This window comes from Cyprinodon tularosa, unplaced genomic scaffold (genome assembly GCF_016077235.1).
Source record: "Cyprinodon tularosa strain WSP-4 unplaced genomic scaffold, ASM1607723v1 ctg952, whole genome shotgun sequence".
Classification (NCBI taxonomy): domain Eukaryota; kingdom Metazoa; phylum Chordata; class Actinopteri; order Cyprinodontiformes; family Cyprinodontidae; genus Cyprinodon; species Cyprinodon tularosa.
Window position 1 is genome coordinate 119,682 of NW_024039732.1, and position 18,335 is coordinate 138,016.

Sequence of the window (18,335 nt, forward strand, 5' to 3'; positions counted from 1 at the left end):
GAGGCTCGCAGTGGAGGGTCTCCAGTTGCGGCTAAATCAAGGTTATTTTACGCGAAGTGAGGCGACGTTCTGAGAAGCCCGGAGCGGGATGAAGCTCTGAAGCTAACAGCGACAGAATGGACGAGCACAGCAGTAAGTGGTAGCTGGCGGCCGGGGAGAGCGAGGAAAGGTGGCAGCAGCTGTCGTTCGTCTGCGCTGGAGCCAGACAAAACCGACCCTACCTCACAATTATATCTAGGTCCTGTTTAATTACGCAGAAAAACACTAAATAAAGGATTTTTGCGTTTTCTGTGTTTTCCCTGTGGTTTCACTTTGCTGAACGAGGAATTACGTGTTCTCTATATTAGCTGTGATCAGTGGGTCACTGGGAATCCCCAGCAGCAGCTGCCTCAGGCCCGCTCGCCTCTCCAGGGTTTTCCCCTCCTGTTGGTGGCGGCTGGAAGTAGATGTTAGCGTTTTTCAGGTCTGTGCTACAAACTGCAGGCAGCAGGATAATAAAAGCCAACATATTCTGCCGGCAGGTTTCTACATTTGAAGTTAATTTAGGCGTTAATAAACTGTTTCAGAGGAGTGATCATAGCGCTCTGCATCAGCAGTGCTGCGTCTGACTCCCTGCCAGCTCCCAGATCAGCTTCTCTCATTGGTCGATGTGGCGCGTCCAGCAGCTAAAGGTACATTTTTCCAACTCCAGCAGCTGCTGCTGCTGTAGAAGCACTGCAGGACCTTTTGATGCATCAATTCTAGACTTTGGATGTAAGCCTGCTGCCCAAAGTGTCTGGTGTGAATGTAGCATCAGACAAGAGCCTCGATACGCAACAAGTGCTGAATACTGACTATAATGTCATTGAATTCGTTGCAGATTAAGCTAACGCTGGGGTCAAAGGTTACGTAGTGTTGCTTTAATCAGAACCTGCTCTGTGCACGAGAGGTACAGTAACTACTATTGGACCGATAATTTCCACTTCTACCAAAGGTCTGGGCTGGAACTGCAGATTAAAAACAGTATTTTTGTCGTAATCCGACCCGCTGGCAGCGGTACCAGATAGCGCCCGTTTGGAGGGGATGCTCCTTATTGGTCGAACCAAATGTCCGGGAATGAAGAGGAACACATGACGGCGGATCCCTCCTGCTTTGAGCTGCAGGTTCTTTGATGGACACACCTTTCCAGATTACCTGAGTTTAGAACCGTAATGGAGAAACGCCTGAAGCCCCGCCCACAAGCGGACTCTGAGCGATCGTAGTTGGATCTCTGAGCCGATGGCGTAAACATGGTCGTCATGGCGGATGGGGGCAGCCGATTGGCCTTCTGGGTGTTTCTGACTCAAACTGCCCCCCCCCCCCCGGCGCTCAGGTGGCCGACTGATGGTGGACATGAAGGGACACTGTTGCTACGTCATGCAGTGATAGAATGAGGGTGGGGGGGAGCACAGAGAGACAGAGGCTCCCCTGGTAAAGCAGGAGGTGTTGGTGGGACAGTAAGTGGGGGGTGGGGGGGGTCTAGCTGTCCGTCTGGGGTTCTGCAGTCTCTGAAGGGGAGCTGGGCTCCTCGGGGGGGTCGTCTGTGCTGGTGGAAACCTGAGCGGGGGGGGCGCCATAGAGCGAGGAAGCCCCCCGGGGCTCCCCCTGGCCCTCGTCTTCCTCGGGCTCGGAGGCGGGGCTGAGGTGCAGCGAGGCGGGGAGTTTGACCGGGCAGAAGGCGGAGCCTGTGGGGATGAAGTTGACCTTGTTCTTGTCGGGGCAGGAGAAGAGAGGCGCCGACGCCGACTGCCTGGAGCTGCGGGAGAAAGAAAGGACAGGTGAGACGGGGAGCGTCGGCGAGGCGGCGTACCGAGCCGTCAGCGACGCCTCTGACCTCATCTCCTCGAAAGCTTTGATCTTCTCACAGCCTTCCGGAGGCTCCCGCTTGAACATGTAGCTGTTGTTGGGTTTGGGGGACGAGGCGAACTTTGGGAGCGGAGAGCTGCTTCCACTGTCTGAAGACGGAGGACAGCGTCAGACAAACCGTGACCTTTGACCCACACCGAACTACACACACTGAGAGGATTAATCTGAGCGGGTTAGTAGAATCATCTGGAACAAATATTTAGGTCCTAAAACTTTAACATTATTTTACTCATCGATTCCAATCAAAGTCTATTAAATTTACTCTATGGCAGCAACTAACCATTATTTGTCAAATCAATTAATCTGTCGAAAAGGTTCATAAAGAAGAATTTTCACTAAATCAACCCAAGTTAACCTAAAACTTTTCCACTGTAGGAGTTCTAGATTATTACGACTGATTAACAGGGCCAGGTTAGAGATTTTTTTTATTTTGAGAAAAAAGTCGTAACATTACGAGAATAAAGTTGTAATATTATCATCAACCCGTTTCAGGAGCAAAGCTTGTAGCTCCGCCCAGCAGATGACGGCCGACCAGCTCCACCAATAAGCAACCAGAGTCCACTTTGACATCCTGCCCAGTTTGATGCTGCTGCTAAAAGATTTCCTGATTTGTCAAACTGATGCTAAAGTAGAACTTCACATGATGCTCCACATTCCTCACTTTAGGGAAGAAAGGGATTCTGGGAAGAGTTGTCATAAAATACAACTTGTTTCTTGTAATTTTATGACTTTATTCTCGTAATTTTACGACTTTATTCTTGTAATTTTATGACTTTATTCTCGTAATTTTACGACTTTATTCTTGTAATTTTATGACTTAATTCTCGTAATTTTTATGACTTTATTCTCGTAATTTTACTTAGATTTATTTTGTCATTTTCTATACAGGAGTGTATACAAAAAGAAATTTCGTTTAAGACAGCTCTAGACAATGTCATTTTTTTGAAGTGCAGCCTTGAAAACAGTAATATATTAAAACATATGATATGACAAATAATTTGTATTTTATTTTTTTTTAATGAATAAAATAACCCATTTTATCCAACATTCAGCAGTCTAATGGTGGGGGGGAAGAAGCTGCTGCAGAACCTGCTGGTCCTGCACTGAATGCTGTGCAGCCTCTTCCCAGAGGGCAGCAGGGATGTAGAAGGAGAATATTTACCTTTGTTCATGTGACCTGGAAGATCGTTTACAGCCACAGGCTCTTATTTAATAATAAAGCTGAAGCCGGGCGTTCACTGCACGAGTTTTTGCCCTTTTTGGGACGATTCTCCAGTCGTGCGAGAATTTTTCGCTTGAGCCGTCTTTCAGCCTGATGGTGCGTGGTGTACAGGGGCTAACGAGGGGAGATCAGCCTCTAACGACCGCCTCCCCTTCAGGAAAAAATCAAACATGCTTTAAATTCAGTCAGCCGTCCTGAGAGTGTGAGCAGGTAGATCACATCAGAGTCACGGTGTGAGAACAAACATGGTGAGAAGTGAACTTTTAAACCCTACGGCTTCATGGTGCAGGCTGAGCTGTAGCTGCGTGCAACAATTGAAAAAAAAACGCAGTGTATGACCGGCTTTAGACTTTAGCTGTACTATTTTTCCGCCTGCTTGAATACTGGTCACAGCTGAGGCAAGGGAAAAGTTTAAGCCTTCTGAGGCTAAAAAGAGAAAACATCAAAGGCATCGGGGAAAAATAAGAGTGGATCTTGGAAAGGAGTTTGTTTGTTGGCAGAAAGAAGCAGCCGGATGTAAAATCGATGCTCTTTTCTTAACTTTATTATTAGACTGGTAAGTTAACACTTTGCTCCTACTTTACAGTCAAACTAGATCTTTGTTAGAAGTCAAATAAAAGCAGTTACAGGTCTGGCTCCCCCTAGTGGCCAAAAGTTACACAGTGTGCCTTTAAATAATTGTTTCAGCCATAATTTAATCCCTGAAAATCTTTTAATTTAGTGACTTTAGTTCAGCTTTCTAACCAAACATCTTCATGGGGATGTTTTTACGATGGGAGGATGTTTGATGGAATGATGGACGCTCCATCCTTCCTCTGTCAGATGGTTTCAGAGCCGGCAGGTTCTGCTGAGATGGTGTCTTGGTTCTACGGGTCAGGCAGTAATCCGGTGTTCAGTCAGACCAGCATACCCCATCAGACCAGCATACCCCATCAGACCAGCATACCCCGTCAGACCAGCATACCCCGTCAGACCAGCATACCCATAGTCAATACGCATACGCAAGATGTCAGATTTGCGTTTTTCCCTTTTTTAGTTTTGTACGAAAAACAGAGTTTAAACTCCCTCAACGGGGTGTATCACTTTAGTCATGTACAAAAAAATAAAATTAAGGTCAGATAACCTCACGCTTCAAAAACCACTAAAAATGAAGTAATCAAATAGTTTTTTCTTTGTACAATTAAAGGGATATACGCCTGTTGAGGTAGTTTAAAGTCTATTTTTCATACAACACTAAAGAGATAAACTAAAGGGATAAACGGGTATCGACTATGGGTATGCTGGTCTGATAGAACACTGGTCTGGGTTTCTTAATCTTTCCTAATCCATCACTTTATAAATGTTGGGTTCCAGAGTAACCCAACCTTTCTAACATGAAATGCTGCCTTTATTTGAGCAGCTGAGTAAGATCTGCTGAAATAAGAGTTCTGATTTTCATTTTAAATATAAATCATCTTTTTCTAATTATATAATTTGCTCAAATCAAGAGGAAATAAACTAACAAATGTACTAAGTTCTATAATTTCTCATCTGGTTGCATCTTGTTCAATCATCTGATTCTCAGCGCAGCCTAGAAGGAGAACGGCTCGCTGCTCTGCATCCAGTCTAGTTTTTCAGGCCTAAACGTTCCTCTAAAGCAGAGATCCTGCTACACAGTAAAAAAATTTTATCTAAAGAAGACATTTATTTCTTAAAACTATTGGATATTTGTCTTGAATTGAGGAGGTAATTGAAACACTTTGCCAACTGAACAATACAGTTTATCTATCTATCTATCTATCTATCTAGATAGATAGATAGAAAACGTCCAGCAGATGGCAGAACAGCATCTATATCTAGTGTGAATGAGAGGTCGTGTTCTGCTCTTATTTCTAACTCGGTCAAAGGCGGTCAGTTATTGACGACGGTACATCAGCTGTTGCTGCGGCACGAACAACAGCAACAAATTTTCATTTAATAATTTTTTTTCTTCTTTTAACGCGTCTCTCCTTTGAATGCAGCCATAAACGGCGCATGGTGACTTTCAGTGTAAACTTCAGCACTGAACCACAATCTATCTGATAACCTGAGCATGAAACGAGAGGGGGGGGTACACACTTTCCTAAGACCCGCCCCCTTCTTCTTCTGATTGGATAATGCTGTTAGTTTCACAGCGCACCTTTACTACCATTGGCTGACAAACGCAACAGGGATTTAGATCTTTTTTTCATTTATTTACAGTCAACTTATTTTTGAGCGATTTTTTTTTACCTACAGGCATTTGCTAATAGCGGGAAAACCAGCCTGGTGCGGGATACTTTAATCCCTGCAGTTTACATTCAAAATAAGAGAAAAACTATTATTTTAGGTGCATATTATCTAATTATCTTATTTTAGAAGCACATTTCATTGGAAGAGCATTTTATTTACCCGCTCAAATTAAAGGTAAATATTTAATTGAAGACATTTTCAGGTATTTGTTGGATGTTTTTGCTAACGCTGCCCTCGCTGACCTTTATCGCGGTCATACTGCAGATCCTCGGTGGAGTACGGGCTGCCGTCATGCGATCCTGGGGGGCAGGCTGGCGAGGGACACGGCGACAGGCTGGAGCAGCTGCTGGAGCGCCCCGGGGCCGACGGAGTCTGGGTGTCCACGCCGCGAGAGCTGCTGCTGCGCTGCTGGGGAGGGAAGGGCGCCCGGCGGCCATCGGGAACCTCCAGAGACTGCAGAGGGACGGGAAGAGAATGAGAGGCGGGTCTGAGAGGCGGGAAGGCGGCGAGCAGACACAGGAAGCACCTTCAGCTCCTCCTTGTCTCCGTTGTCTTTGATGAAGACCTTCTCCAGCTCGTGGTTGATGCCCTCCATGCTGCTGGGCACCCTGGAGATGGAGGGCTTTGGCACCGTGATGTTGGTCAGCGGCATCTGGGCCGACTTCGACATGGAAAACCGCTGCAGCACAGAAAGACAGGGGAGGAGGTAAAACCCTGAACCCGGCCCCGATGGAGGCGGAGCCAGAACCGTTACTGTTCCTCACAGATCCAGGAGGAACAATCTGTCTACGGTCAGGTAAAGGCAGTATCATGCTGAGGGACGGGGAGGCTGCTCAGAGCAGATGGAATCCAGAACCATCCAGAATGACCTGAGACCGGCTGTAACAGAACCACCCTTGACCTCCAGGAGATCCGACAGGTGGCTCAGATCACAGCAGTCGCCTCTTAGAACGGTCTAGTCAAAGTAAGAGCTAAGCAAACATTTTCAGCAGGACAGAACTGAACCCAAAACTCTGGCCCAGTTAAAGAGAACCGAACAGAACCGCTTCTCGCTCTGCGCTTCCTGACAGCGACGGGCTCAACAGGAGCAGCGCCAAGGAGGCGGAGCTTCAGGGGCGGGTGCAGATACCTGAATGAGTCCGATGGTTCTGGACAGGACCGAGGGAGGAAGCTTCCGGTCTTCCTCTGCAGCTTCCTTCTCCTTCCCTGGATCCGAGCTGCTGATCTCTGCAGGCGGCTGGAAGCCAAAGAACAGAAGAGAAGAGTCCGGATGAGACGGCTGGAAGGTGAGTTCATGGCGGAACGCGCCAGACAGAGAGGACAAAAGCCCGGTTACTGAACCCCCATCCTTTCTCATCCATCGGGTCCAGTTTTTCATTGACTCGTGTTCCGGCCGGCCGGAGTTTTTGATAAATGCCCCAGAAAAGGGCGACTTAAAGTCATCATCCTCATCATCAAGAGTTCTGCTGGTCCAGAACACCCAGATGGACCTGCAGGTGTTCTGAGGCGACGCCTCAGACAGACATTAGGAGAATCACAGATGTCCAACGGTCCAGTTCGTCTTTAGGTCCAGTTCACAGACATCCAAACATCCCCTTTGGGAGCAGAGGCGCCGCACAATGGCAGCCCACTGCTCCCCAGGGGGATGGGTTAAATGCAGAGCTACATTTCTCCACCGTGAGATAATTCAATTATTGTTAGTAGGAATGTTTCACTCAGCAGGGGGTGTCATGCCAGTAAATGTCCACCGGGTGTCACTGTTTCCACAGCCTGCAGAATGAGTGGCTCTTTATGCAAACTAAGCGGCCTGGTGACCAGGGGGCCCCAAATAGGAGGCCCCCTGGTCAATCTTTCTTTTTTTTCCACAGTCAAACAACTTAAACAAGTGATATAAATTAATAAATATATAATTAATCAATCATTACCAGAGTGAAATCCAGGGAAATATTTCCCGTTATACTGTGTATTTTTAATTTTTCATTGCTGATATAAGAGGATGGAAACTGGCTGATAGCAGGACACACAAATTAAGACGTCCTGCGAAAATGAGTATCAACTTTCCGGTAAATCCTGTTCTAATGTAAAATATGACAGATTACTGGATTAAAGACATTTCCAGTATATGACATCACATATAAAAATATTTGAGAATTTGGAAACAGTTGCTTTTTATTTCCCAAAGATATGGGAGGGGCTGCTTGAAATAAACTGTTTCCCCTCCAGTGGCGTAACTATCCGTAAGCAGAGACTTCTTAGGGGCCCATGGCCTCTTAGGGGCCCCGTCACTAAATAATTTTTTTCTTTAAACAAATTTTTTTACCATTTTATTAATTTTACATAACATTTCCTGACAGAAACTCAAGTAGTAGACGTCACGACAAAATACCAAAAAGTATGAAAGCAGGCAGAGCAGGTGACATCTATAATCTGTAATCTGTGACCAAGCAGGAACTGTTTTGAAGTATAGGCGCTCACTCATCGGTGCTCCACTCGTTGTGTGGAACTTCATATGGATCCAAATTATTAATAACGCTGATTTTGTCAACATACCGGTCCCTGGCTTCTCTATTTAATGTGTCCCGGTAAATTCCAGATCCTTTTCGGGATTTTAAAATTTTTTTTCTCTCTACTTCTACGTCTCTTCTTTCAACAACAACGTTGTATCAGAGCTATGTTTACGTTAGCGTAGCCGTCAATATGGCCGCCACGTCCCACAATGCAACGCGGATCCCAGGCCCTATAGCTTCCAGGTCATGTGACCCACTGACTCAAATTCTTTGTGAAAATGTTTTACTACATTAGCCTGATGAGGCAGACTCATTTTTATTCCAATTTAGGCCTTTGTTCATTTTTTATTTAGTTTATTTCATTACTGATTAACGCTTTATCCATTTAATCCCTGCAAACGTATCAGTTTTAGGGATAAATAATGATCCATTCATTATTCCTTGCTGAGCAGAGTTTTTCTTTAAATGACCCTAAAAAACAGAAAGGTTGGATTATTTTGAAAATTATTCCAACCTAATTTCATTAATTAGATGTTTTCCTTACATTTTTAATGGAGGAATAATGAAAATTATTTTAATTAAAAAACAAATTGCCAAGCAACCCTTTATTCCATCATCATCATCATCATCTCTGACCTGCTGCATCCATTAAAAACAAAGTTCCCCTCGCCTGCAGCCAATAGAAACCTCTGATCATAAACATTTTCTCTCTATGATTAATTAATTCTAACTGATTTAATTCAGTAGTGGAAGCATCTTCTAGGCTGATCAAATAATCTGTGGCTGGTTCTGAGGGAACTGCTGGGATTACTGGTTCCACCTCCGGTCTCTACGTGATGAACGTCGCTGATGCCAGGAGGCTGATCTGGACTTTACTCACCTGCGTAATCCTTTCAGCCGACGGCTCTGATGGACATGGGTGGGATGAAGGCGGTGGCCCGGGAGGCGAGGCCCATGGATGGCGCTCTGAGGAACAGACCACCCGCTCCACACAGGCTGCTCTGTTGGTCCTTCACCTGCAAAGATCAGAATCAGCCAGACGTCCCAAATGTTCCTCGTTTCTTTATTTTTGGAAGCAAAATCTTCACAAATTTAACAAAAAGCATTAAAATAAAAACCAGAAAATGAAGATTCAGAATGGAGACCTGCTAATGATTTATTTCTGAGCGGACTAACATCTTTCTCTGGTGCTTTATCCACGTTTGTTTTGGTCAGGGTGCCCAAAACAGGGGGGCGAATCAGGCGGACAACAGAGGGAAGGTGAGATGGCATTCTGAGCTCAGACAGAAGCAGCAGGAGAGAGAGCATCATGGCTGCTAATGCTACGTTCAGACCGCAGGAAGCAGAGGCAGCAGGAGCAGCTGGTTTACGTACAAAGTCTATGGTTGACACGCATCAAGGTGCAGCAAAAGGCCCCGCAGCGCGTCTGAGAAAGCTGGGGCCTCATGAGCTTCTGAGGTGGAAAAGTTGAACTTTAGCTGCTGGACGCGCCGCATCGACCAATGAGAGAAGCTGATCTGGGAGCTGGCAGGGAGTCAGACGCAGCACTGCTGATGCAGAGCGCTATGATCACTCCTCTGAAACAGTTTATTAACGCCTAGATTAACTTCAAATGTAGAAACCTGCCGGCAGAATATGTTGGCTTTTATTATCCTGCTGCCTGCAGTTTGTAGCACAGACCTGAAAAACGCTAACATCTACTTCCAGCCGCCACCAACAGGAGGGGAAAACCCTGGAGAGGCGAGCGGGCCTGAGGCAGCTGCTGCTGGGGATTCCCAGTGACAGCGCAGCGCCGGTATGTGGGGGTCTGAGCGGCTCCCACAGAGAAATAATCTTTGAAGGCAGGATGGTAATCTGGATGAACTGACTGCACAGACCATGTTTTCAGGAGGACTTTCTCACTTCAACATAGATTCTAACTACTTTCTACCCGCTGATCACAGCTAATATAGCCGCCATCGTTCCAGGCAGAGAAAGGATAGGGTAGCTCCGCCCACCGCGCATCAGACCCACCTTTCAACCACGCAGCTAGAGCAGCAAAGATGCTTCAGCTGTGCGTCAGAACTAAACTGGTACAAGCATCAAAAATGAAGCAGCACGTAGTGAACGTAGCATAAGAGGCTGCCAGGGCGGTAGATCGGAGGAGACCGCGGGGAAAACGGAACGCTGAGGGTGGAGGAGAGGCTACTGCTGGGCGGGATTGCGACAGCTGTGCTTTAGAGAAGACCAGTAGGCAGAATGAGCAGGGAGAGGCTACAGCTAGCCACGGCTAACTGCTGGAAGAACGGCAGCGGAGCATCAGAGGAGCCTGCGGGCGAACAGAAGGAGCAGGGAGAGAAGGCGACTGCTGGTTGCTGTCTCTGCTGGAGGTAGGACCACAAAACAGTCCTTCTAGGGCTTAATGAATAAAGCTTTTTTCAAATCCACCTAAAAAATTCTAACTTTCTGTACTAATTATCTTTATACTTTGGTCAATTAGGAGTGAGTATTGGCATTAAGACAGCAAATAATGCAAATCGATTAATCAGAGATAGTCAAAGGTTCCTTAAAGATATATGGCTCATAGCAAGAAGGCTCCACGGCGCCATCTGCCAGCGAGGGGGTGGAGGGTAGTCCAGTTTTACTCATTGTTTTACATGAAAAATATTTTAAGCATAATTGGGAACTGAAAGATCAATATTATATTAGACAACTGAAAAACACGATACATCAGCAAATCGATTTTTTCCTAAATATTACAGTAGTACATTAGACAACAGTATCAAAGAAATGATGGATCGGATGCTGTGATCAGCGATAGATACTGATTTGGTGACCTTTAATCAGTGATTGGCTCCCAACATCCAAGCAGTGAATCTCTAAAAATCTTTTGGTCCCATAGAGAGGAAAATTAGAGAGGAGATAAAAACATATCTGTTGCTAATATCTCAGTGATTTATCACAGCACTTGTTACCACTTCTCATCCTAATTCTGCCTCAAAATGTTACTTTCCACATTTTAAGGTTTATTGCCATGATAGAACAGAGTCAGAGGGAGGAGGAGCAGAGCAGCAGGGAGAACGATGTAGGATCTGAACAGGAAAGGAGATTAAAACTTCTTGATAACATCTATTGCAGAGAGAAACCAGAAAAGGTTTCAGATATTTCACAGGGAAGCGGAAATTCAATGAAAGTGTCTCACTGTCTGGCAACCCTATGCGCTTTTAAAATTTAACTATTAAAAAGTTAGAAATCTTAAAAGTTTTTTTTTTTTTATAGCATAAATTTGAAGTTCAGCTTCAGTGAATGTGGCCAATTTTGCTCATGGCGACAGCTGACTGATCCTTTAGGTCAGAGGTCAGGGATTAGCGGACCACGGTCTGAATCCAGACCCACCTGCTGGCTAATCCAGACCCAACCCGATTTAAAACATTTATAAATTACCGCATGTTGTCCGACGACAGTGTCTAAATTCACTTGCTCCTCTTCTCCTGTTAATACGGTAAAGCCCTGGGGAGCGTCCGGCTCCAGGCTGCACGTGATCCAAATGAGCCAATGAGCTGTCAGTCTGGGTTGCTGCTGCTGCTACTTTTAGACACAGCAGGCAAACCTGTGGCAAGCCGGGCGATGGGAAAGAAGGAGAAGACCATGAGAAGCTGCAGAGATCCTCAGCTCAGGTGGATCACCTTTAGTCGGCCATTAGTCCGTCACTCAGAGAACATTTGATTAAAGGTAATAAGTTTGTTGGAAGAAAGCTTCAAGATGGCCGCATGTCGTATAGAAGCACATGAAGCTAAAGTGAGCTGGGATTAGCTGCTGGGTGTCTGTCTCACCTGGAACCAGGAGCACCGCTTTGCTTTTAACAGCTAGAACTGGTGCGGAAATTATTAGACGTCCCTCAGAGAGCAGAATGAGGACATCCAGACGCCGCAGCCAGAGGAGCTGCCAGGTCCACCGAGTGGACGAACCTCCAAGTCAACAACGGTAACAAACTGAAGTCAAACCCAAAACAGGTCTGAACATGAGAAATAAAATCTAACTAAACCTAACGCCATGTGGGGTTCGCCCTCTAGCCTAGCAGACGCTGGGTGCTGCACGCATAGACATCAATACATAGACGCCTCATTGGACGCTGTGGCAGTGAGGCCGACGTGCCTAGAGGGCGGCCATCTTGGATCAGACCACAGTTCAGACAGCTGCTGTCAGAATGAACAGGAGGCGCCTTAGATCTCATTTTAATCCCATGAAAGACGAGTCAGAGATTATATGACAATAATCTCTTCCATGTCACAACATGTCACAGAACAAAACTAATCATAAAATGACCTTTCAGTTAGATTACACAGATTCACACAGATTCGCTTTACGCAGGCGGTCTGGACCGCAGCGGAGCGGGGCGCAGTGGGGGATGTGGGATTTCAGGGTAAGGGTTGGGATCCAATTGAACCTGCAAAAATGTGCTGCTGTGCAACATCCTCTAGAATCAATGCGCTGCTGCAGAACATGGCAGCATGAAACTAGGGCTGGGCAATTAATTTCATTTGCAATAAAATCACAGTTTAGGAAAATGCTACTTTTAAACCGCAGAGATTATCAATTCTTCAATACAAGAGTCCCAAAAAAGAGTTAGACACTACATTTCTCCCTCCAGCCCTTTAGGTGGCGGTAATACCATTAGAGTGGGCATACAGAAGGGAACAGAGAGCTGCAGCTTGAGCACCTAGATCTATGCATTATAGTAGAAGTGAAAACTTTTTCATGCAGATGTTACATGTTCCTGCAGAGCTGGATTGTGGACTAGCAGACTTTCAAGGAAAACTGAAACCCTGGAATAAAACATCTACTTGTTTCTGCTTAGTGCAAAGAAAAATCACAATATTGGTGAAAAATTATCACTATTTTGATTTTTGAAAAAATGGTTCAGCCCTACATGAAACACAGAGAAACGTTAGTGATATAAACACCTTTTGTTTTTGGTTAAGGTTTTATCCCTTCATAGGGCAAGTTAGTGTTTTTGATCCCTTGCAAACCCTTTATAAATGGAGGCCCGTCCCTCAGTGACATCTAAAAGAACAAGATCTATATCCAGCCATTCAGCAAAGATCCTGTTACATGGCTGCACATCTGATTTTGGCTTTCTTTTTTGAGTTGGGAAAAAAAAAGTTAACAAGTCAAGAAAAAAAAAGGTAAAAAGCTGATTGGAAAGTTAAAAAGTTAATAAGCCTAGTTAACAATTAGATTTAGGTTTATAAAGTAAAACCTGTCAGTTCCAGTATCAGCATTAATGCCTCTAAGGTTATGGTGGACCAATAAAAACGTGTTTCTTTCACTCTCAGAGTGTTTTTCATGAATTTCTTATTGAAGCATTTTTTATATTTTCCTTAATATATTCAGGCAAGTTGGTGTTTCTTTTATTACATTGACATTTATTTTGACCAAAGTATCCATATTCTTTGAATGTTTCAGAGGTAATCAGGTCTGTCCTGGATTCCAGTAAATCTGCTGGCTGGAAAGTATTTGACAGAGCGGCCTATAAAGGGTTAATGCTGCTGATTCTTTCAATCAGGTCAGTTTTTTATAAAGATCCAACACGTCACTTTAATGAGAGGGATCAGAGCTCAGATCTGATGCTTCTCAGCTCCCCCCCTAAAAACGGCAACACTCTGGGAGCCTAAAATAAAACCAAGAAGCCAAAGATGCATGAAGCCACATTTCCCTCCTGATCCGAGACGTTTACAGTCAGACATGGACCTGATGCAGCTGGGACTGTCCTGGTTACTTTCTGCTGCAAATCATTTCAGAGGCCGTTATTCAGTCAGACCAGCATACCTATAGTCAATACGCAGCACCAGACACCATGTTTGTGTTTATCCCTTTAGTTTTGTAAGAAAAATGGACTTTAAACTACCTCAACGGGCGTGTATCCCTTTAGTCATGTACAAAAACGACTCTTTAAAGGTCAGATCGCCACACTTAAAAAACATCAAACAGTAAGTAATTAAATTGTTTTTTTTTTCTACACGACTAAAGGGATAAATGCCCGTTGAGGTAGTTTAAAGTTTATTTATCATACAAAACGAAAGGGATAAACTAAAGGGCAGGGGCGGATTGAGCAAATGTGGGGCCCTAGGCTAAGACAGGCAGGGGGCCCTCTGAATGGAGAAGACAACACATAAAACAGACTAGGGGTGGGTATTGCCAAAGAAGTCACGATGCGATTCTATCACGATGCATCACGATACTTGAATTATTGCGATGCATTGCAATATTTTCTCCTCCATGTTTTGTTTTTGAATGACTCGGCACAGTATCCCACAGCCGGAAATGCTTGTGACACAAGGCAGCGTGCATCAACACATTTGCAGCGACATCTACTGGACTGGAAGTTGTATTACACTTGTTTTTGGCTGATGTTCGCCAACCATTCATGCAATTTTATTTATTCTTTTTTTAAATTAATAATCGATTCTTGGCATCAAGAATCGATGCAGTAGATCACGAAAATTAGAATCACGATGCATCATCATCACGATTATTTTGCACACCCCTAAAACAGACCCATTCTACAGATAGAGAAATGTTAATAGAATAGACATACATAGATTTGGCGCTAGGAGCTTTTTAGAAATCAAAGTGCTAGAGGGGTCTGAAAAGTGGCTAAATATAGCGACTAAAGCGCTAAGTTGGCAACACTGCTCTTTGCATGGTTTGTTTTCAAATGGTTTGCTGCTGTCTGTTTGGACCTTTCTGAACATGTGCAGCAAATGGACTGATCCAATATGGTGGACACTGAAGGGGGGAGGATGAGACACACTGAATATTATCAGCGTTCTGATGGCATTTTAGAAAAAGTTTTTTATCAAAAACATAATTAATGTGCACAGATAAGGAATAGTTGTATAAACCATACATGGAAGCAGAGTTTTATGGGGCCCCCAGGAACTTCATACTAAGCAACTGCCTAGTATTTGGGGGGGGGGGGGGGGGGGGAATTGCTGGTCTGATGGGGTATGCTGGTCTGATGGGGTATGCTGGTCTGATGGGGTATGTTGGTCTGATGGGGTATGCTGGTCTGATGGGGTATAATGGTCTGATGGGGTATGTTGGTCTGATGGGGTATGCTGGTCTGATGGGGTATGTTGGTCTGATGGGGTATGTTGGTCTGATGGGGTATGCTGGTCTGATGGGGTATGTTGGTCTGATGGGGTATGCTGGTCTGATGGGGTATGTTGGTCTGATGGGGTATGCTGGTCTGATGGGGTATGCTGGTCTGATGGGGTATGTTGGTCTGATGGGGTATGCTGGTCTGATGGGGTATGTTGGTCTGATGGGGTATGTTGGTCTGATGGGGTATGCTGGTCTGATGGGGTATGTTGGTCTGATGGGGTATGCTGGTCTGATGGGGTATAATGGTCTGATGGGGTATGTTGGTCTGATGGGGTATGCTGGTCTGATGGGGTATGCTGGTCTGATGGGGTATGTTGGTCTGATGGGGTATGCTGGTCTGATGGGGTATGTTGGTCTGATGGGGTATGTTGGTCTGATGGGGTATGTTGGTCTGATGGGGTATGTTGGTCTGATGGGGTATAATGGTCTGATGGGGTATGCTGGTCTGATGGGGTATAATGGTCTGATGGGGTATAATGGTCTGATGGGGTATAATGGTCTGATGGGGTATAATGGTCTGATGAGGTATGCTGGTCTGATGGGGTATAATGGTCTGATGGGGTATAATGGTCTGATGGGGTATGCTGGTCTGATGAGGTATGCTGGTCTGATGGGGTATAATGGTCTGATGGGGTATGCTGGTCTGATGGGGTATGCTGGTCTGATGGGGTATAATGGTCTGATGGGGTATAATGGTCTGATGGGGTATGCTGGTCTGATGGGGTATAATGGTCTGATGGGGTATAATGGTCTGATGAGGTATGCTGGTCTGATGGGGTATAATGGTCTGATGGGGTATAATGGTCTGATGGGGTATGCTGGTCTGATGAGGTATGCTGGTCTGATGGGGTATAATGGTCTGATGGGGTATGTTGGTCTGATGAGGTATGCTGGTCTGATGGGGTATAATGGTCTGATGGGGTATGCTGGTCTGATGGGGTATGCTGGTCTGATGGGGTATGCTGGTCTGATGGGGTATGCTGGTCTGATGGGGTATAATGGTCTGATGGGGTATAATGGTCTGATGGGGTATAATGGTCTGATGGGGTATGCTGGTCTGATGAGGTATGCTGGTCTGATGGGGTATAATGGTCTGATGGGGTATGCTGGTCTGATGGGGTATGCTGGTCTGATGGGGTATGTTGGTCTGATGGGGTATGTTGGTCTGATGGGGTATAATGGTCTGATGGGGTATAATGGTCTGATGGGGTATAATGGTCTGATGGGGTATGCTGGTCTGATGGGGTATAATGGTCTGATGGGGTATAATGGTCTGATGGGGTATGTTGGTCTGATGGGGTATGCTGGTCTGATGGGGTATAATGGTCTGATGGGGTATGCTGGTCTGATGGGGTATGCTGGTCTGATGGGGTATAATGGTCTGATGGGGTATGCTGGTCTGATGGGGTATGCTGGTCTGATGGGGTATAATGGTCTGATGGGGTATGCTGGTCTGATGGGGTATGCTGGTCTGATGGGGTATAATGGTCTGATGGGGTATAATGGTCTGATGGGGTATAATGGTCTGATGGGGTATGCTGGTCTGATGGGGTATAATGGTCTGATGGGGTATGCTGGTCTGATGGGGTATGCTGCTCTGACAGAGCACCGGCCTGCCTGTGCAGGAGCCTCTGTTTATGTCTGAGGAGCTGCTAGCTGTCAGCTGGCGGCCTGCTCTGGAGCTCTGATGAAAACAACATTTAGCCCAGAATGCTTCACTGCTGCCTTCCTCGATGCGTGGATCAAGAGGTTTGCTTTGCATCATCAGAGGCCAAACACCGAGGCAGCGGCTGTTTTTCTACCCACTCTCAGAAACACATTCATTGGTTCATTCCGGGGGGGGAAACATCACATCCAATAAACTCATCAGAAATGATCCTGACCGCTGGAAATAAAACAGAAAAACAAGCGGAAGATCGGCCTCCATGTTTTTAGCATCTGATCCTGATGTGCTCTGACCTAATTAGACAGCTAGCCTAGCGCGTGCTTACAGCAGGCTCCACTCGGCCGGATCTAGCTTGGGAAAGTATACAACTGGAGGTTTTCTGTCTTATTAAGAGGAGATATTTGACATTTCAAACGATGATGTTGTCTTTATCTAATAAAATATAACTCTGTTTATTATTCGGCTTTGTTGTTAAACACATAACTGCAAACAGAAGCATGAAAATTAGACAGTTTTAGCTGCTTCGCAGTTCAGCTCCATTAGCCCGACGCACCAAAATACAACGTGGCGCTTGGAGGAGAATTATGAAAGAAATGACCAAAAGTTTTAATTTCTTCATAAACTAATGATAACACCGCAGTATACCCACGACGAATAATAGATTATAGTTCATTAAATATTTTCTGATGTAAAGTTTGTTTTAATAAAGTAGATTTAGCATCTATTTTCTGGTCACAGCCTCATTTTACTGAGTTGTGAAGCTAGACTGGTGCGAACAGATCCGCCTCAGCAAAACACTCAAGTATGTGGCGTTAAATGTCTGCTTGCAAAATAACACCTTAGAGAACTAGAGACCGAGGCTACCTCTGCAGGGAACAGCTGTCATCCAGCGGCGGGTCCAGCCTCCCGTCCGAACCGAACCGAACCGCTTCCACTCGGGTTGGCGGGATGTAGTCGGTCCAAGGAATCAGGAAGGAGGAGGAGGAGAAGGAGGTTGGGCTGTGATGAAGCTGACACCACACCGCGGAGGGTTCGGCTGTTCTCCACCTGCTGGGCTGATGATGCTGAGGAGCATCCATCACATGACCCAGCCTGCTGCTGAACTTTGACCTGGGATCCATGGACCTCAGATGCTGCAGGAAGTTTACATTCATTACATTTTCCCAGAAGATGCTGCTGTGATGATCCAGCTTTAATGGTTCAGACCCATTCCTTCCAGCAGGTCACAGTGATGCATCCACCTGCTCATGTCAAAGGAAAGCTGATCTCTGTCTGCATGTGTGATACCTGGCAGAGGCTTAGCCAATAACCAGGTACACTGAGGGGGGGCTGAAAGCAGATAGGCACCAGAACCTCAGGATCAATCTCCACTGTTCCAACAGGAACAAGCACCACATCCATATTTCTACATAAAGACAAACTATAGTTTCCTACAGCCTTTGCTGAACAAATAGACGCTTATATTTAAACATCCCTGCTGTCTAAATAAAAGGCATAGTGGATAAAATTATTTTAGGTTTGAGTTCTGGAGCGAACATCTTCTCCATCATCATTACTTTTATAAATAATTATTTTGCATGAAACTGATATTTACAAGTACTAATAATTATCTAATATGTTTTATTGAAATAGTTTTTTTTAATCTCTGATTTCACTGAAG

The 18,335-nt window shown here is 45.3% G+C and overlaps 1 protein-coding gene across 1 annotated transcript; it reads right to left on the reverse strand.

The window, feature by feature from the left end:
* Positions 1-877: 877 nt before the first annotated feature.
* glcci1a (glucocorticoid induced 1a) lies at positions 878-17,688 on the reverse strand. The gene is made up of 7 exons (XM_038275315.1): positions 17,540-17,688; positions 8,744-8,879; positions 6,486-6,593; positions 5,883-6,035; positions 5,599-5,809; positions 1,853-1,973; positions 878-1,774 (listed from the first exon to the last, which is right to left on the reverse strand). Exons 4-7 carry the CDS (start codon positions 6,024-6,026, stop codon positions 1,498-1,500), a joined length of 753 nt encoding a protein of 250 aa, XP_038131243.1. The 5' UTR covers positions 6,027-6,035; positions 6,486-6,593; positions 8,744-8,879; positions 17,540-17,688; the 3' UTR covers positions 878-1,497.
* Positions 17,689-18,335: the final 647 nt, after the last annotated feature.

What these genes read in the sequence shown, in the direction of transcription:
- glcci1a (XM_038275315.1), bottom strand. Translation starts at nt 6,026, where the DNA reads ATGTCGAAGTCGGCCCAGATGCCGCTGACCAACATCACGGTGCCAAAG. An exon ending in GAGACAAGGAGGAGCTGAAG is followed by an intron (nt 5,810 to 5,882) that starts GTGCTTCCTGTG and finishes GTCCCTCTGCAG; the next exon opens with TCTCTGGAGGTTCCCGATGG. An exon ending in AAAGCTTTCGAGGAGATGAG is followed by an intron (nt 1,775 to 1,852) that starts GTCAGAGGCGTC and finishes TTTCTCCCGCAG; the next exon opens with CTCCAGGCAGTCGGCGTCGG.